Source organism: Maylandia zebra, linkage group LG22, assembly GCF_041146795.1.
Source record: "Maylandia zebra isolate NMK-2024a linkage group LG22, Mzebra_GT3a, whole genome shotgun sequence".
Lineage (NCBI taxonomy): Eukaryota > Metazoa > Chordata > Actinopteri > Cichliformes > Cichlidae > Maylandia > Maylandia zebra.
Genome location: NC_135187.1, coordinates 18,048,400 through 18,069,165, shown reverse-complemented (window position 1 = coordinate 18,069,165; position 20,766 = coordinate 18,048,400). Strand labels below are relative to the sequence as shown.

The 20,766-nt window shown below is 43.9% G+C and overlaps 2 protein-coding genes and 1 long non-coding RNA gene across 6 annotated transcripts; 1 reads left to right on the top strand and 2 right to left on the bottom strand.

The window, feature by feature from the left end:
* Nucleotides 1-246: 246 nt before the first annotated feature.
* Nucleotides 247-14,488, bottom strand: LOC101470005 (tyrosyl-DNA phosphodiesterase 2-like). 2 transcript variants are annotated; one of them, XM_004548142.5, is made up of 7 exons: nt 14,327-14,488; nt 2,573-2,655; nt 2,274-2,483; nt 2,079-2,170; nt 1,088-1,206; nt 827-997; nt 247-740 (listed from the first exon to the last, which is right to left on the bottom strand). In XM_004548142.5, the coding sequence occupies exons 2-7, from the start codon at nt 2,623-2,625 to the stop codon at nt 459-461; spliced, it is 927 nt and encodes a 308-aa protein (XP_004548199.2). In that variant the 5' UTR covers nt 2,626-2,655; nt 14,327-14,488; the 3' UTR covers nt 247-458. The 2 variants fall into 2 exon arrangements, with proteins under 2 accessions (XP_004548199.2, XP_076735230.1); XM_076879115.1 differs by lacking the exon at nt 14,327-14,488 and adding an exon at nt 4,577-4,731.
* Nucleotides 13,925-17,706, top strand: LOC143414528 (uncharacterized). The gene is made up of 3 exons (XR_013095153.1): nt 13,925-14,136; nt 14,226-14,360; nt 14,483-17,706. It is a non-coding gene; the product is annotated as an uncharacterized LOC143414528 (long non-coding RNA).
* On the bottom strand, nt 14,603-20,095 carry LOC106676723 (tyrosyl-DNA phosphodiesterase 2). 3 transcript variants are annotated; one of them, XM_076879116.1, is made up of 7 exons: nt 19,973-20,095; nt 16,702-16,784; nt 16,453-16,614; nt 16,230-16,321; nt 15,429-15,547; nt 15,180-15,350; nt 14,603-15,093 (listed from the first exon to the last, which is right to left on the bottom strand). In XM_076879116.1, exons 2-7 carry the CDS (start codon nt 16,752-16,754, stop codon nt 14,812-14,814), a joined length of 879 nt encoding a protein of 292 aa, XP_076735231.1. In that variant the 5' UTR covers nt 16,755-16,784; nt 19,973-20,095; the 3' UTR covers nt 14,603-14,811. The 3 variants fall into 3 exon arrangements, with proteins under 3 accessions (XP_076735231.1, XP_024654029.2, XP_076735232.1); XM_024798261.2 differs by lacking the exon at nt 19,973-20,095 and adding an exon at nt 17,250-18,156 and having other exon boundaries at nt 16,453-16,593; XM_076879117.1 differs by lacking the exon at nt 19,973-20,095 and having other exon boundaries at nt 16,453-16,593; nt 16,702-17,239.
* Between the last annotated feature and the right edge of the window lie 671 nt (nt 20,096-20,766).

The window sequence follows — 20,766 nt, the reverse complement described above, 5'->3', positions numbered from 1 at the left end:
CACTGCTTGAACAGTTGCTATCCAACTGTGTACTGCCCTCTAGAGGCCTGATGCTTGTGTTACATACAGAGTGACATTACAGTAGGGTTTCTCATGCTGTGTGTGGTGTTTTTCAGTCTAAACTCCATCCACTGAGGAAGATCATGTAACAACGTTAAAAGCTGAAGAGCTGTCAGACTTCTGCTAATGGATCTTGTTATCGGTCAATGCAAATGTATATCAAAACAAAGCAGACATAATTTATTGGTGGTTTTCATATTTTAATTTGTCATTTTAACCACATAAAACACTTAAGCAGACACACATTAGAGGAATAAATTAAACTGAACTGATTAAATTAAGATAAATCATTTACAGGCAATAAGAACATCTTCCTGCATAGTGTTACAGTAATTTAAAGAGCAGCTGATCTAAAATAAAATGCTTAACTGTCATGTTTTTGGTTGTTTTGTGTAGTTCTATTCAGCTGTGAAGGTGCAGTAGATTCCCCAGTGATCACTAGTGTAGCGTCCACAGTCCAGCTTCTCCAGCCCCACCAAGGCCATGTGATCAGGGGCCAGACGAGGGACTCCACGTTTGATAGCCGGGCGGAGGTAGATTCTATCAAAGCGGAAGCGAGCAGGTGTAGAAATATTCTGATTGGTGTTAGTAGTGGTGTCCCACGTGTAGCGGCAGTGCTCCTGCTTGCCCAGTCGCTCCCACACATCACAGACAGTTGCAGGCAGGCCCACCTTGGGTACCTAAGACGGGTCCAGAGAAAAGAGTTACTGTGATTACTTGTTACAAGTTTACTGGCTGTATGTGAGTGGAAGGAGCAGCGTCTGACCTCCGCATCCCTCAGGTTTGTGTCTCCCCCAAACACAACAGTGACATCATCAGGTGCATGTTTAAACCTCCACTTCACCACATGCAGCTGATTCATACGCTCTTTAGAACATGCCTTAAAGCTCTCAAAGTGAGATGTCATCAGGCACAGCTTCTGGCCGTCGACGATCACCTGATTTTTGCAAAGGAAAATGTTCCTGAGCGTCACATTCAGCTGAGCTTATGCATCTAAAGAAAATATCAGAGATGATTTTGCACACACCTGAGCAACAAGCAGGTTCCTCATCATCTGAGTTGTGCGATAAGGTACTATCTCACTCTCCACAAATGTGACTCGTGACTTTTTCAGCAACATCCCTGTGAAGTAACCTTCCTCAGCACCTGGTCAACACAAGTCAGGAGGAAGTTGGAGACTTTTAAAGGCAAAGACCTTCAAAGGAAATCCTTTGTCAGGTCATCATGGGCTAGATTGCACATAACTGAAAGCACACAATATCACAGTGAATACACTGCTGCTATGATAGTGGGCTTATAGTGGGATTTATTCCACTCATCTCCAGCTCCATGTGTTTGTTTTATATCTCTACTAGGACAGCTTTGAATGATTCATTACTCAAAACTGTCTGAAACAAGCTGTTATGGCTCCTCCCCCTTCAAGCAGCCTGACGTCTGACTTACTAGAGTTACTACTTCTAGACAAAAGACACGAAATTCAAGTGTTTATAGCCTGAGCGTTGACACCCAGGATTTACCTAGCTTCTCCAATTTCAAATTTATTCTTTGAAAATGCAGAATCATAGTAACAATACATACAGTATGTTGGATGTGAGAGAAAACAAGAAACTACCTTACAATATAAAGCGCCTTGAGGCGACTGTTGTTGATATTCGGAGCCGTATAAATGAAATTGAATTGAATTACATACAGTATGTGCTGGATGTGAGAGAAAACCAGGAAAACCAAAACAGGCTCAAACAGCTGAGCTTCTCCAAAGTGTATCCATGGCCTGTGTAATAATCTTGTAGTGTTGGTACAACAGTCAGGTTTAAAAAAACAGTGAAGGAAGAACACAGATGTTTTCTTTGCAAGCTCCTTTGACAACACAGATGTTAATAATATTAACTAAAGTCCCTAACAGCTCTCCTCATGTGTGACACTACGTGAAGCCAAAGCAGTTCAACTGCATTCAGCCATTAATCACCATTTGATCATTCATACATGGACTTTTCCTACCTGTATCTGACATACTGTACCTTCAATCATCAGGTAGCTCGCAAACCGTTTCTTCAAGAACTGGACATAAGGGGGAATGAGCTCCTGCAGGAACACCACATCAGGTTTGTATCTGCATTTACAAACATTATCTTTTATAATATTAACTCTCACATATATGCAGCCTTTAGCAACATTTCCCGTAAATGATGCCTAAAAGTGTAGCATGTGCTTACAAGTTTAAATATTTAACCAGGCCTCTGGCACGCTCTGGACGTTTTTCCCCATTAATCCCGTCCATGTTCCAGGTGATTAGGGACAGTTTAAAATCCTCTTTTTCTGAGGGTTTCTGTGTGGCAGCAGGACTGTTGGCTGGACTGGCACCTGGAGTGTCGGCCGGAATGTAAGCAGGACTTCCATCAGGACTGTCATCAGCCAATTCCATCCTGCAAATTTTTCACACAGTCAGTCAGCTCAAACACAAAGAATCATAGGTGAACTTTACCATATGTAGGAGAACAGACAGCAGACTTACCAGTCATCAGGAGTAGTATCTTCACCACTGTGTGTTTCAGAGTCGCTCTCCATGTCAGCTTCAACAAACTAGTTCAAGGCTCTCTGAAAGAAAAGTGACAAGAAGGTTTTGCTTTCTATTCATTTACTATAACTGAAAAAGGGCTTGGCTGCAAATACACCCAGGCAGTTTCTCAGTATGTTTATTTGTGTACTTGTGTCCATGGTTGCAAACAAATATGGTTCATAGTATGTTGACAAGTTCTTGCTCCACCCATTCTATCAAGGTATGTGGCGGGGGCGTGGTCTTTGGCAGAGGAGGGGTGACGCAATGAGCTCGCGGGGCGGCGTGGAGGCGGGAAGGAGCAGGTGTGCAGAACTGTGTTAATGAGAGAAACCTTTCTTATGTCAAAGGAGCTTGCAAAGAAAAGCGTCTGGACTTCTTTAAGTTACTTGAAGACGTTTCACCTCTCATCCGAGAAGCTTCTTCAGTTCTAAGGTCAAATGGTGGAGAGTCCCAGATATAAACCTAGTGGGAGTAACCCCCCACAGAGGGACAAAAGGACCCCCTGATGATCCTCTAATCGCCTGAGCCAAGGTGTGAAACTGGGTGTGGGTCCCAATCAGCCAGAGTTTCGGGTGAGTTCATTGTGAAACCTGGCCCCACCTTATCATGCGAATTCCTGAGGTCAGATGGCCCAGGATGTGAGTGGGCGTTAAGGCGTCTGGGAAGGGATCTCAAAACTGGATTATAGATGGCAGACAGTTGGTGTCGTAAACCACCGCCTCTGTTCAAAGATGGTCGCTCACAGTGGACACTCCTCTTTCTTTGTTTGTGCAGTGCCGGAGGTGCCCCAGGCTTCCCAGGGTTTTTTTCCCTTTGAGGTACTGTACAGCAGGCAGCCGCGGGGGGTACTCGACCTGATTAAGGAAAACTGGGAGGAAGGGTCGAGCCCCGCAAAGAATGAAATTCAATACGTGCTGGACTTGAAAGCAAAGTTGGACAGGTTTGGGAGGCTATCATGGGAGAATTTGCTCCAGGCCCAGCAACGTCAGCAAACCCTGTACAACAGAGCGGCTAGGCTCAGGCAATTTTCACCGGGAGACGAAGTGCTTGTATTACTCCCTTCCTCCAGCTCTAAACTGCTCGCCAAGTGGCAAGGGGCCCCTGTGGTCACATGGCAGGTGGGGGACATTGACTATGAGGTCGCCCGGTCGGACAGGGGAGGAGCGCTGCAGATTTACCACCTTAACCTCCTTAAAACAACACATCTCCCCTCTCTGGTTCTGAACTCCCCTTTCTTAAAAACCCAGAGAGATTATAGTTGCCCTACGTTGAAGAACACCAAACCCTCTTCCTATTTTATTGCTTATTTTCATCGACAATTCTGCTAATTTTATGTGTGTGTGTCCACCCTAGGGGAGCTGGTGTACCACCTTCTCCCGCTAGTTGGAGGCAACTTTTACACACATTTCTACACTCCTCTCTTTTTTTTCTTTTCCTGTTTTTGTTCCCAATTTTCAAGATTTTTAACCCCATTTTTCACTGTTTTTACACACACATCAACTTTTCCCACACAACCATTCTCTTTCATCTCACAACATACTTGCACTCACATTTCTTACCATACAGTCAAATATTGAGTTTTATCTCTGGCCGCTGGGTGAAACATCCGCCGCTACTGGATCTAGATCCCATATTTACATTCAGAGCGTCCCCTGCAATGGCCTTCTTCCCTTCTCGGCAGAAAAGTGCTAAAATACCGTCACTCCGCACACTGTATTGTGCAGACGTTATCAACAGTGGACTCGAACCACCGTTCCCTGTGATGGACCGGTGTTTTTGCAATTACTTTCTGGCAGACGATTGCTTTTCTTTGCACAACACCGGAACCGAACACAAGCCTGGGGACTCGAACCCCAGGATTTTCCTCCCGGAGACTCAAACTCCGGAGCAGCAAGCACTTCACGGCTTGGCCAGACAAAAAACTCCTCATGACTGTATACAAAGTTAGCTACAACTCACCCATCTGCAGGAGTCCCCTCAAAGTTGATGGTCTCGGTGGTGACTGAAACACACGGTTCTGTGACTCTTCCATTTCCTTCGCTTCAACAGCTGGTAGGACAAAGGTACCTTTTCCCTCAGGGGTGATCAGCCCCTCCACGAAACCGTTGTTCAGCGACCACATGGACACATGGACAACGCCATTTTGTTGTGGAAGTTTTCCATTTAAATAAAGCCTGACGAGCGGTGAGCGGTAGCTAACATTCTTTAATCAAACACACAAAGAACAGACAACCAAGCTTGATGAAGTCCCTGCATGACTGCGGGACAGACGGTCAGCAGAGTCTCCCTGAGCCTAGCATGGCTCTCAGTTAAATACCTTCTCCAGGAACAAAAGGCAGTACACAGCTGTTTCACACCTTAACACTAGAATTACTGAGCCTTTTTTCCCCTGGTGCGAGTCCCTACTACTAGATTTACTAGCCCTGCGCAAATTTGCGCAAATTCCACTGGCACTGCGTTGTCTTTACATTCCCTGGCACAGCAGCTGCAGCAGCTTCAGCAGCCTGCATCTGAGCTAATATTTCCTTGTGCTACATTCAAATTCAAATTTCAAATTCAAATTCAAATTCAAATTTTATTTGTCACACACACACAACCATACACAGTATGACATGGGGGTGAAATGCTTGTAGCTGTACAATGCCCGACCATTAAATGACAGAAGAAAAGTTTTACAATATTTACAATTTACTACAAAAATTTACAAATTAACTTAGGAATTTACAGTAAAGAATGTGCAAATAGCAGAAGAGATTATAAAGATAAGGATTATAAATTATAGGAATTATAGGATTATAGGAAATGTGTGGTGGTGCGTGTGGTGACGTGTGTGAGAGTCCAGTCCTACACCTGGTTCAGGCCCCGAATAGCCTGGGGGAAGAAGCTCCTCTTCATTCTCTCTGTTTTGGCCTTAAGGGAGCGGAAGCGCTTCCCAGACCTCAACAGTGAGAAGAGTCCATTGTTGGGATGGGAGAGGTCCATCATAATCTTCCTAGCTTTGGACTTGCACCGCTTGGTGTAGATGGACAGCAGGTCAGGGAGCTCTGAATGAATGATGCGTTCTGCCGAGCGCACCACCCTTTGCAGATCTCGTCTGTCCTGCTTGGTGCTGTTCCCAAACCAGGTGCAGATGTTTGACGTCAGGACGCTCTCGATGGTGCTGGAGTAGAAGTTCTTGAGCACCTTCAGTGGCAGATGGAAGTCTCTAAGTCTTCTGAGGAAGAAGAGATGCTGACGGGCTTTCTTAACCAGGGTGTTGATGTGACAGGACCATGACAGGTCCTGAGTGATGTGGACACCCAGGTATCGGAAACTGTCCACTCTCTCCACTGGCGTGCCACTGATGATGAGGGGTTTGTAATTCCTCGCCTGCTTTGTAGTGAAGTCCACGATCAGCTCCTTAGTCTTGCTGATGTTTAGGAGGAGGTTATTCTCCTGGCACCAGGTCTCCAGGTTCCTAATCTCCTCCAGGTAGGCCGTCTCGATGTTGTCGGAGATCAGGCCCACAACAGCAGTGTCGTCAGCAAACTTGACAATGGAGGTGGTGTCTGATGTGGCTACACAGTCATAAGTGTACAGTGAGTACAGCAGGGGGCTTAAAACACAGCCCTGAGGCACTCCAGTGCTGAGTGAGATGGAGGGGGAGACTTGTTTTCCTACCCTCACTGATTGGGGTCTGTCTGTGAGGAAGTTGAGGATCCACTGACACAGTGATGAGCTGAGTCCTAGATCCGTCAACTTGGTGAAAAGCTTAGAGGGAATTATTGTGTTGAATGCTGAACTGTAGTCCACGAACAGCATCCTAACATAATTCCCTCTGCCAGTGTCTAGGTGACTCAGGGATGTGTGGAGCAGGTGAGATATGGCATCGTCTGTGGAACGATTAGTCCGGTAAGCAAACTGAAGTGAGTCGATGGTGGGAGGAAGTGAAGAAGTGATGTGATCTCTCATCAGTCTTTCAAAACACTTCATCACAATTGAAGTCAGTGCTACTGGACGGTAGTCATTGTGGCAAGCGGGCTGTTGTTTCTTTGGAACAGGGACAATAATGGACCGTTTGAAGCACGTGGGAACCACAGCTTGGGCCAGGGAGAGGTTGAAGATCTCCGTGAACACCGGTGCTAGTTGATCAGCGCAGGCTCTAAGGACCCGGCCAGGGATTGCATCTGGTCCTGCTGCCTTCCTGGTGTTCACCCTCCTGAAGGTGTTCCTCACGGCATGCTCTGTGATGACGAATGCATTTTCTTCACTGGTGCACTCTGAGCGCGCACAGCCGTTTGTTGTTTTAATTGCTGCGGCGTCGAAGCGAGCATAAAACGTGTTCAGCTCATCAGCCAGTGAAGCATCGCCATTCATCATTGAAGAAGCTGGTCGTTTATAGTCCGTTATAGTCCAGTACATGAATCGGCAATGAAGTTCCTGAGCTAGAAGACTCAGAAACAATCTTCTTTTGCCTGTCCACCCTGTACATGCCTTGTACAAAATGTAGGCATTCCCCGCCGCCAGGTCCAGCATATTGTAGAAAACCGCTACTGACCACCTGCGTGTTGCTGCTCTTACGGAATACATCCACACAAGTTGAGGAAGTTCACGCCAGACTTTATTCACCGTGCCCCATAACGGCGTTTTGCGCTGCAGCAGTCTGTGCGACAGTGACAGTGAAGTAAAGAAATTGTCTGTTGTGACGTTTCTCCCATCATCCAAAAACGGCTCCATCAGTTTCATGACCACGTTCTCTGCCAGCCTCTCTCCCTTCTGACGACTGGGGTCTTTTCCCAAGTAAGGAGACGCACTGCAGACATATTTGATGTCCAAGTCCACGGCCATTGAGAACTTGATCCCAAATTTGTCTGGCTTGGTTGCGATATACTGTGTGAATGGACAACGAACCTTGGTAGGGAACAGCTGTTCATCTATGGTCATGTGTTCTCCTGGAGTGAAACTCTTAGCACAGTTCTTGTTGAAGCGTGTCCAGATGTCGGAGATCGCCGCAAATTTATCTGTTTTCACCTGTTCTGCCCGCGTGTCCTTGTCATCAAATCGAAGGTGTTGCATAATTGAAATTAATCTATCTCGGGGCATTGTCTCTTTGATTACTGGCACCAGAAATCTTTATGACCAGCAATCCACAATGGCACCAACAGGACACATGATTGCTCTTACAAACAGAATTGAAATGAATACCATCAGTTCATGAACTGACAAATTCCAGTCCAGCTCTGTTCTGTGGGCTTGATGGACCGTACACTCCCTGATGGTCTGCAGCATTCACACGTCTAACAGGCAAAGGAAGCTTTGGAGCACACTTGTAATCTTACGTTGTCAGAAGATAAACAAATAGAGAATGGTAAATTTACATGGACCTCACTCTAAATGGGTTTATATAAATATCATATGTAATATGGCTGTGACAAACCTTAGCAGACTTTGTGGGTCCAGCTTGTGCAGTGAAGCACGACCGATTTGCTACTGCACTGGGCATTCCAATGTCCTCTTCAACCCACACGGTGCCGTCTTTTGCCGTCTGGCTCTGGCTGGGCTTCCCAGTATCATGGGGCCTCTTCCGTGGAGGCATGTTGGGTTCTTGTTCCGTCTCCTTTTCAGATTCTTCTGAGGAGGTATCAGTGGCCTGCTAAACAAATGAAACCTTTCCTACATCAGAATCTGCTTCGTCCATTTCCTGAAGCAAGGCCAAAGCCTGTTGCGCGGAGAGGTTCTTCCTGCGTGGCAGTGATATGGAGGCCACCCTGATGTGCGTTCTCAGAAATGCGAACAAGAAATGATTCTCCCGCCTGGGTCGGTCTGCTTTTATGCACAGCACTGTGCTGTGGTAATGCAATGCCGCTCCTACACATACACAGTCACAGTGGAACAATGGAAGATCTGTGCTGAGAGTCAAGGAAGGTGTGAATGTGTGTCTTTCATATTTACAGGTCAGTCAATGTGTGGGATATTTTGTATAGATACGGCAGACATTTGTGAAGATTGTAACACAGAGGTTTGGCCTGCCTTGGATCTGAGCAACTCTGAGTGAACAAATGCAAATGTGCCAGGCCTCAAGGGTGGTTTGCACAACAAAAGCTGGAGGAGAAACGAGCTGACGACCTGTGAAAATCTCAGCAGGGGTGAATAACACCTCGGGACTTGCACCAGAAAATAAAAAAGCCAGTAATTCTAGTAGGTGTTGGGTTGAGGGAAGTCACGCAAATTTGCGCAGGTTTAGTAAATCTAGTGTTAAAGCCTGGAGAGAGGCTGAAACCGCTGCTCTGGTGAGCCTGGTTAAGGAGAGAGATGAGTTGGGGCCGGAGGTGCCAAATTCCACCATTCCCACCTCCCTCCATTGTAATGACCATCTCACACAGACCCAGAGAGCGGATGTTGCTGCATTGCAACGGCGCTTTGCTGATGTATTCTCCCCCCTGCCGCCTTATGTCTCTCATAGAGCACCATATTAATAATAATATTAATAATAATACATTTTATTTGAAGGCGCCTTTCTAAAACCCAAGGCCACCTTACAAAGAGAAAAAGATATCAATAAAGCAGTAGATTAAAATAGATTCTAATCCATTAAAATATTTAAAAAAAACAGCAAAATATAACCACAAACAACAAATAATAATAATTTAAAAAATCAAACACACGATTTGACAGCAAGTAAAATCTGTATTAAAGTGAGTAAGCCAGTTTAAACAAGTAGTTTCTGAGTTTGAGTTTGTTGTGACTGAAATAAGGGAAGGGAATCTATATTTCTTAAGGCTGAAGGAACTCTGTGCCCCATAGTGATAAGGCGAGCAGAAGGAACAACAAGATGAGTGGCAGATGAAGATCTGAGAGAGCAGGAAACAGTGGTGATATGAAATCAGATCACAGAGATAAACATGAGAATTAAGATTTTGAAGTTTATCGTGGCTTCTGTGGGCAACCAGTGAAGCTGTTGAAGAATTGGGGTAATATGGTCTCTTAAGGGAGTACGAGTTATGACCCGAGCTGCAGAATTCTGAAGAAGTTGAAGTTTATGGAGGGACTTATTGGAAAGACCAAATAGGAGGGAGTTGCAATAATCGATCTGGGAAGTAATAAGACTATGGACAAGGATGGCAGCAGCATGGGGAGTAAGGAAGGGACGAAGTCGGTTAATGTTGCGTAAGTAAAAGTATGCAGACCGGGTTATGTAATTAATGTGAGACTGAGATGGGAGAGTACTGTCAAGTATGACACCCAAACTCTTTACCTGCAGGGAAGGAAGGGTGGGGGAATTTTCAATATTAATGGAGAAACTGTGAGATTTGGTTAAGGTAGAGGCTGTGCCAATGAGTAAAACTGTTAAGTTTGAGAAAATTGGAGAAGAACCAAGATCTGATCTCCATAAGATAGTTAGAGAGGAAGGTAGGTGGAAGGGATGAATTGGGTTTGGAGGAAATGTAAAGCTGGGTGTCATCAGCATAACAATGAAAATTAATATAATATTTTCGGAATATTTGGCCAAGAGGGAGCATGTAGATAATGAATAAAAGAGGCCCTAATACTGAACCCTGGGGGACACCAGCAGAAACAGGATAGAGACGTGAAGAGTGTGATTTAAGTTGGATAAACTGAGTGCGGTCTGAGAGATATGAGGTGAACCAGGCAAGGGGAGTGTGACTAATGCCAATGGATGCTAATCTGCTCAGGAGGATATGAGAAATTGTGTGAAATGCCGCACTAAGATCGAGAAGGATGAGAATGGTTAAAAGACCAGAATCAGCTGCCAACAGAAGATCATTAGTAATCCTTAACAAAGCAGTTTCTGTACTATGATTGGGGCGGAAACCAGACTGAAATTGTTTGTAGAGATTATGGTCATTGAGGTATGAGTGAAGCTGGGAGGCAACAACTTTCTTAAGGATTTTCAAAATAAAGGGGAGGTTTGATATAGGGCGGAGATCAAAATTATTGGGATCTGCACCAGCCTTTTTGAGAATTGGAATGACGGAAGCAGTTTTTAGGGATGGAGGATAAATTCCAGTGTTAAGGCAAGAGTGGATAATACTAGTTATGAGAGGAGCCAATTAGGGAAGACAAGCTTTAACTAACACAGAGGGAAGAGGGTCGAGCTGACAAGTGGATGATTTAGATTTTTTAATAAGATTTGATACAACAGCTATGGAATAAAACTTGAAAATGACTGAGAGGAAGACAGCGAGGAAAACAGAAAGTCTACTTCACAGTTAGAAGCTCCTACAAAGTTAAGTTGTTGGTGAATATCAGTGATTTTATGAGTGAAAAAAGATAGAAGAGAGTTACAAAAGTCAGCAGAGTCCATATGAGAGGGGAATGAGTCTGGAGGTTTTGTAATTTCTTTGTGTATGGTAAATCCAGTTTTCTTAAACAGACGTTCCAGTTGGCGTCCTTTAGCTTTGAGATGGCGCAGGTTAAGAGTAAACCGTGGTGCTGAACAGGAAAATGAGACAGTTCGGTGTTTAAGTGGAGCAAATATGTTAAGAAGGTTATGGAGGTCGACATTATAGTGAGAAACAAGTTCATCTGGGGATGAGGAGCTGTGAATAAATGGAAAGTCATAAATGGCAGATGAAAGATCTGCAGGGTTAATATTACTAATTTTCCTAAATGTGATGTCACGGGGTGTACAGGTTTTGTAGGCTTTTGTATTTACAGTAAAAGAAATAAACTTATGATCAGATTGGGGAAACAAATGGGCTTTACAGTGAGTGGGGGTAACGCCAGAACAGCAGACCAAATCCAAGATATGACCTTTAGAATGAGTAGAAAATTTTATGTATTGTAGAAGCTCCAAACTTTCCAGACAAGAAATAAAATCTCTGGAAAGAGGGATTTTATCATTGTCCATGTGGATATTGAAGTCACCAAAAATTGTCAAATTTGGGGAAAGTACCGAGAAATGAGTAAGAAGAGCAGCAAAGTCATTAAAAAAAATCCTTATTTGGCTTAGGTGGCCGGTACACAGTACATATAATGGTGGGAGTAGATCCAAGGAGCTGTATATATTCAAATGAGTGAAAGGGTGGGGCAGAGACAGGGAGAACAACAGGATTACAACTTGGTTCAAGTTGTTGTCAATAACTTTAGAACAAATAAAAATGAGAATAAATCGGTGAGCAGCGGCAGCCAGACGTGCCAGTGCCGGAAGATATTGAGATGCAGCCTGGCATGACGGTGCATTCCCGGAGCATAAGCGACAAATTGTTCAGCGGGAATTGAACGATATGCTGAGGCTGGGAGTAATAGAAGAGTTGCACAGTGCTTGGTGTAGCCCCGTAGTTCTTGTGGTGAAGAAAGATGAGTCTATACGGTTCTGTGTGGACTACTGCAAGGTGAATGAGGTGTCATGGTTTGATGCCTCGGGTCACTCCTGGACCGGTTAGGCACTGCTCGTTTTTTCATGTCGCTGGATTTGACCAAGGGCTACTGGCAGATTCCCTTGTCTGCGGGGTCTAAGGAAAAAATGGCCGCCTTATGGACCGGGTGCTAGGGCCGCAAGCTGCGTATGCCGCCACCTATTTAGATGACGTGATCATCTACAGCGATGCCTGGGCGGAGCATGTGCAGCGGGTTGCAGCGCTCCTGAAGTCCCTGAGGCAGTCGGGGCTCACGGCCAACCCGAAGAAGTATGCAGTTGGACGGACCTGACTAGTCCCTCAACAAATCTCACCCGAAAAGGTGCCCCAGATCTGGTCCAGTGGATGGAGCAGTGCCAGGCATTGTTTGTGCAGGTAAAGACGGATCCCCACTGTTGTTCATACTTAACTTCTCCCTCCCGTTTATTTCGCGGACAGACGCCTCGAACAGAGGGCTGGGGGCCGTTTTGTTCCAGCAGGTAGGGGGAGCCGACTGTCCCATCCTCCTCGTCAGCTGCAAGCTCAGGGTGCGGGAGACCCGCTACAGCACTGTGGAGAAGACGTGCCTGGCAATCCGGTGGGCGGTCGACTCCCTTCGTTACTACCTCCTGGGGCACCCAGTCACTCTCTGTTCAGACCACGCCCCGCTACAGTGGCTTCACCGCATGAAGGATCCCAATGCTGGGATAACCTGCTGGTATCTGGCTGGGGACAGGCCGGGGACGCAGATGGTCGTGGCTGATTTCCTCTGCTGCAGAGGAGGGCTGACACAGTGAGCTCACGGGGCGGCGTGAAGGCGGGAAGGAGCAGGTGTGCAGAACTGTGTTGATGAGAGAACCCATTCTCATGTTTTGCAGTGAGAAGGAGCGGGACACACACACACACATACATACAATGGGAATGACGGAGTGGCAGCATCCAGGGCAGATGCCAGAAACAGCAGGGGGAAAAGCACAGTTGGAAATAAAGTACTACTGAACGCAGAAGTGTCTGTGCACTGTCAAGCATGGTGGTGGTAGCATCGTGCTCTGCTGTGTTTTGTTGCCAGTGCATAAAGTGGATGGCATAATAAAGGAGGACTACCTCCAAATACTTCAACTTCACCTCAAATCAACAGCTAGAGGCTTGAAACTTTGACACAGCTGGGCGTTCCAACAGGACAATGACCCCAAACGCATCAAAACTGGTTTTGAATGCATAAAGCAGTCTAACATGGAGCATCTGGACTGGCCTCCCCAAAGCCCCGACATCAACCCTATTAAAAACTTTTGGTCTATACTTAAAAGCTGAATATGAGCCACAAAACCAACCAATTTAATTGCAGGTAGACTAAGCCTACATTTGAATCATGTTGTTGCATTAATTGTTTGCTTGCTCTCAGGCCATTAAATAGTATCCGTACTACAGCTGAAAGAATAAAAAACTAAAACTGTGTTATGCAAATCTAAACATGAATAGACTGCTTGATTATTATTTCATTAGATTCTCTGTGCCTGAATTCAGCTGCCTGAATGACAGCTTTATAAAATAAAGCACGAGTGGATAGTTTCTCCACTATCAGCTCAACAGATTTTACTGTAAGATTTACAGATGAAAGATTTACTTCCATACGTTCGCTCCGTCAGCTGATTTAGGAAACACGCCCATTTAAACTGGTGATAGTCACAGTTTAGTCAGGAGCAAACAGCCTGACTAAACAGCACACTGGCCAACAGAGACGACCATTCAGTGAAAATGACGAATCTGCAGATGCAACATCTGGAACTCGCAGAGTGGAATATTTTAACAAATATAATGAGTTAACCTGAAACAGAGGTGTAGACCAAAAGGTGACTGTTCACTTTTAATCTGCTGTAAATTACTTTTTATTTACAGCTAATATGTGATATATATGGTATGGGGTATGGGGACTGTAACCAGTTTTAGATCCCTTTAATGGTTAATTGCATTGCTCAAGTATAAAACAAGTAGAAAAGTTAGATATTCACATTAATTGAGAGTTGTTTGTGCAGACTTAGTGGAAGGCAGTGTGCAGGAATGTGGGAGTGAACCAGAGCAAGGTTGAAAAACTGGTTTCCCACTTGTGGAAGATGAGCAATCACGGCTCCTACTTAAGGCATGGATGGACATTCTCTCATTGCTGGAATGTTGAACTACTTGGTTAGTGAAACCCTGGCTCTTTACTTAGTTGACTTCTCAAGAGTTTCCTTGTGGCTTCTCCCAGTGACCCTTGCCCTCCTTGCATGCAGGTTGAGGTTTCTCCTTGTCGTCGTATCCTGGAGTGTGGTGAACAAGAGAGAGAGTCCCCCTACCCCCATCATATGTGTGTAGTGGTTAAAACTGGACTCACCATTACGGCTTCCCATAACAATGCTTTCAGTCCTGTAAGTCACTGTTGACACAGTTGCTATTCAACTGTGTACTGCTCTCTGGTGGCCTGATGCGTGTATTACACACAGAGTAACATCACAGTAGGGTTTCTCATGCTGTGTGTGGTGTTTTTCAGTCCCAACTCCATCCACTGAGGAAGATCATGTAACAAGGTTAAAAGCTGAAGAGCTGTCAGACTTCTGTTTGGACTTTTCATCCATCAATGTAAGTGTACATCAAAACAAAGACATTATAATTCATTAGTACTTTTCATATTTTAATTTGTCATTTTAACCACATAAAACACTTAAGCAGACACACATTAGAGGATAAAACTGATTAAATTAAGGTGAATCATTTACAGGCAATAAGAACATCTTCCTGCATAGTGTTACAGTCATTTAAAGAGAGGCTGATCTAAAATAAAATGCTTAACTGTCATGGTTTTGGTTGTTTTGTGTAGTTCTATTCAGCTGAGAAGGTGCAGTAGATTCCCCAGTGATCACTAGTGTAGCGTCCACAGTCCAGCTTCTCCAGCCCCACCAAGGCCATGTGATCAGGGGCCAGACGTGGGATTCCACGTTTGATGGCCGGGCGGAGGTAGATTCTGTCAAAGCGGCAGCGAGCGACAAAGGGAAACGTTTTGTTGTTGTTGGCAGAGGTGTCCCACGTGTAGCGGCAGTGCTCCTGTTTGCCCAGTCGCTCCCACACATCACAGACAGTTGCAGGCAGGCCCACCTTGGTCACCTGAGACGGGTCCAGAGAAAAGAGTTACTGTGATTTCTTGTTACAAGTTTACTGGCTGTATGTGAGTGGAAGGAGCAGCGTCTGACCTCCGCATCCCTCAGGTTTGTGTCTCCCCCAAACACAATGGTGACATCATCAGGTGCATGTTTCAACCTCCGCTTCACCACATGCAGCTGTTTCAGACGCTCTGCAGTATTTTCCTTACAGCTCTCAAAGTGGGATGTCATCAGGCACAGCTTCTGACCGTTGACGATCACCTGAGTTTTGGAAACGAAAATGTTCCTGAGCATCACTTATGGAGACGAAAAAAATATCAGAGATGATTTTGCACACACCTGAGCGACCAGCAGGTTCCTCCTCATCTTAGTGGTGGGATAAGCTACCATCTCGCTCTCCACAAGTTTGACTCGTGACTTTTTCAGCAACATCCCTGTGAAGCAACCATTCCGACCACCTGATCAACACAAAAGGAAGAGAAAGATGGAGACTTTTAAGCTTTGGTTCCCCTTCAAATCAAATCTTTAGTCAATGATTTGTTTATTCCTTGAGTATTAGTTCCTAGCTCTTCTGAGTTTTGTTATCCATGTTTCTAGTTCTGTTCCCTGGTTGATCTTAGTTCCCTTAGTGATCCCTGCCTTCCCTGTTGTGTCTCTGTGTCTGCATATGTTCTCTGTCTTGTCTAGTTAATATGTCTGTAGTCCTGTTCGCATGTTTTTCTCTGTGTGTTTTGTCCTTTTGCCTCTCCAGTCTGTTTTGTGTTTCCATGTCTTTTTATTCCCAGTCTCAGTTTTTAGATCATGCGCCTTAGTCTGTGTCTCAGTGTTTGTGTTACTTCCTGGATTTTTTGTCTTGTGTATGCTGTTCAGTCTGTCTCGTTAGTCAGATTTTGTTCACCCTTGTTCCCTGGTGTGTCCTATCTCCTTGATTACCTCATGTGTACTTAAGCCCTTAGAGTTTGTTCAAAAACAGTGAAGGAAGAACGCAGATGTTACTAATATTGACTAAAGTCCTTAACAGCTCTCTTCATGTGTTACATGAAGTCAAAGCAAAGCAGCTCAGCTGCATTCAGCCATTAATCACCATTTGATCATTCATACCTGTGCCTTTCCTACCTGTATCTATCTGACATACTGTACCTTCAATCATCAGGTAGTTGACGAGCTGTTCCTTCAAGAACTGGACATAAGGGGGAACGAGCTCCTGCAGGAACACCACATCAGGGTTGTGTCTGTATTTACAGAGATTTACTTTAATAATATTAAATGTCACATATGTACAGCCTTTAGGAAAATGTTGCATCTCCAACAACATTTTCTCCAAACGATGCCTAAAAGTGTGAAAAGTGTAACAGGTACTTACAAGTTTAAATATTTAACCAGGCCTCTGGAACGCTCTGGACGTTTTTCCAAATCAAACCCGTCCACATTCCAGGTGATCAGGGACAGTTTAAAATCCTCTTCTTCTGAGGGTTTCTGTGTAGCAGCAGGACTGGCAGCAGGACTGTCTACAGCCAAATCCATCCTGGAAGTTTTTCACAGTCAGTCAGCTAAAATACAAAGAGTCATAGGTAACCTTCACCATACATAGGAGAACAGACAGCAGACTTACCAGTCATCTGGAGTAGTATCTTCACCACTGTGTGTTTCAGAGTCGCTCTCCATGTCTGCTTCAACAAGTTAGCTCAAGGATCTCTGAAGGAAAAGTCCCAGGAAGGTTATGCTTTCTAATAATTTACTATAACTTTACAAACATGGCTTTGCTGGAAATGCACCCAGGCAGTTTCTCAGTATGTTTATTTGACTTTTTGTGTCCATGGTTGCAAACAATTAAGGTTCAAAGTATGTTGACATGTTTTAGCTCCTCCCATTGTATCTATCCCAACCCATTCTGCGTTGCATAATTCCTTCCCCAAACAGAGAAAGGCCAGTGAACAGAGAAAAGCAAACAAAGCAACAACAGAGGTTCAGTAAGTACCACACTATATAAATGCAAGCAAGCAAAAAAGCAAAAACTAAGAAATAAAAGGTTTGATACAACACCACCACAGATTTCAAAAGTGTGTAATTAAATCAAAGTTATGAGAGCTGAATTTTTCCAAAAAGATTGGGCTTTAAAATAACTACATATATGCATTAAAACATATAATAAATATTAACCAAAGCTGGGACGAAAACCTGTCATGGCCAGACCCAGGGTTCATGTGTTTTTTGGGCTTGTCAGTATTTCTTGGGTTTATCTTGAGCTGGCTGCCCTCGCTGGTCGCCCCGCCCATGTGTCTGCTTATCAGCTGATTATCATTACGTGCAGTCTCCCTCTTAACTGTGGGGCTGAGCTTCAGGCAACCCTGGATCGTTGAGTTTACTCAGCAGTACATCCCCGGCCTCATAGTGAAGACTTTGTGTGTGTCTTGTCTTGCCAGGATTTGTTAATGGAGTGTTTCACAGGAGCGGGGCCACTGTACAGTTTGGGATTTGGAGTTTCACGATTCACGCCAAGGACACGCACGAATGTGGGATTTTAGAGAAATCGCCATGGGAGCCACGGTGTGGGGATTGTCACGTTGTTGTTTACCTTTCTTCACTGTAAATAAATTCACTGTCACTTTTTGGAAAAGTCCTGCGTTGGGTCCTGTTCTTACTACAAAAGTGACAAAACCCTTCTGTCCTTAATAAAAATGGTCAAATATTATTTCCTCTAATGTCAGTAAGAGCAGGTTGATTTTCCTGGTCTGCAGGCCGTTCACCATGTCACGAGTGGACTGACTCTCAACCAAAAAGTAAATAATCCACATCCTATTTTGCAATCATCTGTTCTATTTAAAGTCAAAGAATGATATTCCTTTTTATCCTGACTTAGAAAATATTCTTTTAATAACATATTTTAAATTGAAAACGTTTATTACAGAAATCAGCGTCTTCAATGATGACATATAACCCATATAATATTTGATTAAATGGTAAGTGGCATGTATTTGTATAGCGCTTTACTTAGTCCCTAAGGACCCCAAAGCGCTTTACACTACATTCAGTCATTCACCCTGTTAAGATTCAAAATTGAGGAAAATAATTTCCCTTCTCCACAACCCATTCACACACACATTCACACACTGGTGATGGCGAGTCTCGGCCAGACTCTTTTGGTAGAGATCAGCTTCTGACATAAATCTGGCTGGATATTTGACCACACTTCTTGGAAACAAAGTTAATTTAAATTGGTTGGTTTTGTGGCTCAGATTCAGCTTTTAAGTATAGACCAAAAGTTTTTAATAGGTTTAAGGTCGGGGCTTTGGGGAGGCCAGTCCAGATGCTCCATGTTAGACTGCTTTATGCATTCAAAACCAGTTTTGATGCGTTTGGGGTCATTGTCCTGTTGGAACACCCAGCTGTGTCAAAGTTTCAAGCCTCTAGCTGTTGATTTGAGGTGAAGTTGAAGTATTTGGAGGTAGTCCTCCTTTATTATGCCATCCACTTTATGCACTGGCAACAAAACACAGCAGAGCATGGTGCTACGACCATTATGCTTGACAGCAGATGAAAGCCTCACCTGTACTCCTCCAAATACGCCTCTTGTCATTGTGTCCAACAAGCTCAGTCTTTGACTCATTTGACTATAAAACCTTCCTCCAGATTGCTAAAGCACATAGTTAGGGTTGGATCAGGTGACTATTAATCATCCCTTAGTTATGCTGCAACATTCCCATGATGCAATGAGTATTTCTTCTTTAGTCACCTTTCTCACTCGCTATATGTTAATAGACCTGCCTGCTTTGAATCGTACTTGTTATTAATCTCTGTCTCTCTTCCACAGCATGTCTTTTGTCCTGTCTTCCTCCCCTCACCCCAACCGGTCACGGCAAATGGCTGCCCCTCCCTGAGCCTGCTTCTGCTGGATGTTTCTTCCTGTTAAAAGGGAGTTGCCAAAGTGCTTGCTGATAGGTGGTCATATGATTGTTAGGTTTTTGTCTGAATGTATTATAGTAAGGTCTACCTTACAATATAAAGCGCCTTAAGGTGATTGTTGTTGTGATTTTCTACTGTATAAATAAAACAGAATTTAATTGAAATTATAAGGATTTGGCTTGTCTATGTGAGCAGCTACAAACTTCAGCCGAGCTTGAAGACGTTGATTTTGGAGCAGTGAGACGGTGACGCTGGCGTTCCCACAGGTTGTAGTTGATGGCAGCTTGAGCTTTGGTGGTTCCTGGGTGTGAGCTGGGTGTGGACGGGCCCAGGTAGGAGGCATTTTGAAAGTGAAAGACATTTATTTTTCCACCAGACAACAAGACAAACACTTCTGGCCATCACCCTCCACAGACAGATTCCAACACAACTCAGCCCCAACAACACCAGCACCACACTAAGACCACATGTGCTTAGATACTATTAGGAATACACCGTAAGACAATTCAAAGTGTGTTCGCACAAAAATAAATACATAAATAATTGTATACATGTGTAAAACACTTTACTAAACTATTTTCAATCTCCATCTATATTTACAAACCCCTTAATGCCTAATCCCCATTCTGTATGTGCTCTCAGGCCATTAAATACCCTCCAAACTACAGCTGAAAGAATAAAAACTAAAAACTGTCTTATGCAACTTTAAACATGAATAGCCTGCTTGATTATAACTCATTAGTTTCTCTGTGCCTGAATGACAGAGTTCTGTTTATAAATTTGTTAATTTAAACAAGTTTTTTGACTTCTCTTCCTGCCATCAATTGATGGAACTTTTTAAAAATTTTTAAGCTCTGTTCCAGTCTTACTGATCAAAATGACTTTCAGTCTGTAATATGTGTGTAACCTCTTCATATTGACATTATTTAAATAACAATAATAATTTTAAAAAAACGAAAGTATTCAGGCTGGTATCGTACCTCTGTGTTTCTGTAAAATAAACCACTGTCTCCAGTACGCCACAGACCAGCTCGGCAGATTCTCAAATTTACCTTCACACAACCTGTTCACCCGTCAGCTGATTAACGACTACTGCTGATTTAGGAAACACGCCCACTTAAACTCGTGATAATCAAATTAAGGTCGAAGTTCTGGCTCCACCCATTCTATAAAGGTTGTACAATGTTTTTACCCAAACTTTAATCAGTGTACATACAGATAAAGAATAATTAACAGAGAAAAGCAAACAAAGCTGACTTTTTCCAAACGGATTTGGGTTTGAAATAACTACATTTATTAATTACAAACTTTATTACAACAAATAGAAATATTAACCGGGGTGGGGGCTTTCGGTCCTTAATAAAATATGCCAAATTTTATTTCTTTTAATGTCACATAAAACAAAAACACATGTGGCAAAATCACTTTTTACCACGTCTAAGGTGTACCCTGCCTCTTGCCCTATAACAGCCGGGACAGGCTCCAGTCCCTGAATTAGATAAACGGAAGAGAGTGGATGGATGCTACTGCATGTAGCTGTTAAAACCGTGGATCAACAGCTTCAGGCATACGTGTGCTGCTGTTACAAGTTGGACTCACCATTAAGACTTCTCATAACACTACTTTCAGTCCTGTAAGTCAGTGTTGACACAGTTGCTATTCAACTGTGTACTGCTCTCTAGTGGCCTGATGCTTATATTACACACAGAGTAACATCACAGTAGGGTTTCTCATGCTGTGTGTGGTGTTTTTCAGTCCCAACTCCATCCACTGA

Bases quoted from the DNA above. Each gene is read 5' to 3' on its own strand.
- LOC101470005 (XM_004548142.5), bottom strand. From the start codon at position 2,625: ATGGAGAGCGACTCTGAAACACACAGTGGTGAAGATACTACTCCTGAT. The intron at 2,171-2,273 runs GTAAGCACATGC...TTGTAAATGCAG, and splicing joins CTGGTTAAATATTTAAACTT to ATACAAACCTGATGTGGTGT. The intron at 1,207-2,078 runs GTACAGTATGTC...TGTGTTGACCAG, and splicing joins GAGCTACCTGATGATTGAAG to GTGCTGAGGAAGGTTACTTC.
- LOC106676723 (XM_076879116.1), bottom strand. From the start codon at position 16,754: ATGGAGAGCGACTCTGAAACACACAGTGGTGAAGATACTACTCCAGAT. The intron at 16,615-16,701 runs GTAAGTCTGCTG...AAAAACTTCCAG, and splicing joins GATACTACTCCAGATGACTG to GATGGATTTGGCTGTAGACA. The intron at 15,094-15,179 runs GTCAGACGCTGC...GACCCGTCTCAG, and splicing joins CAAACCTGAGGGATGCGGAG to GTGACCAAGGTGGGCCTGCC.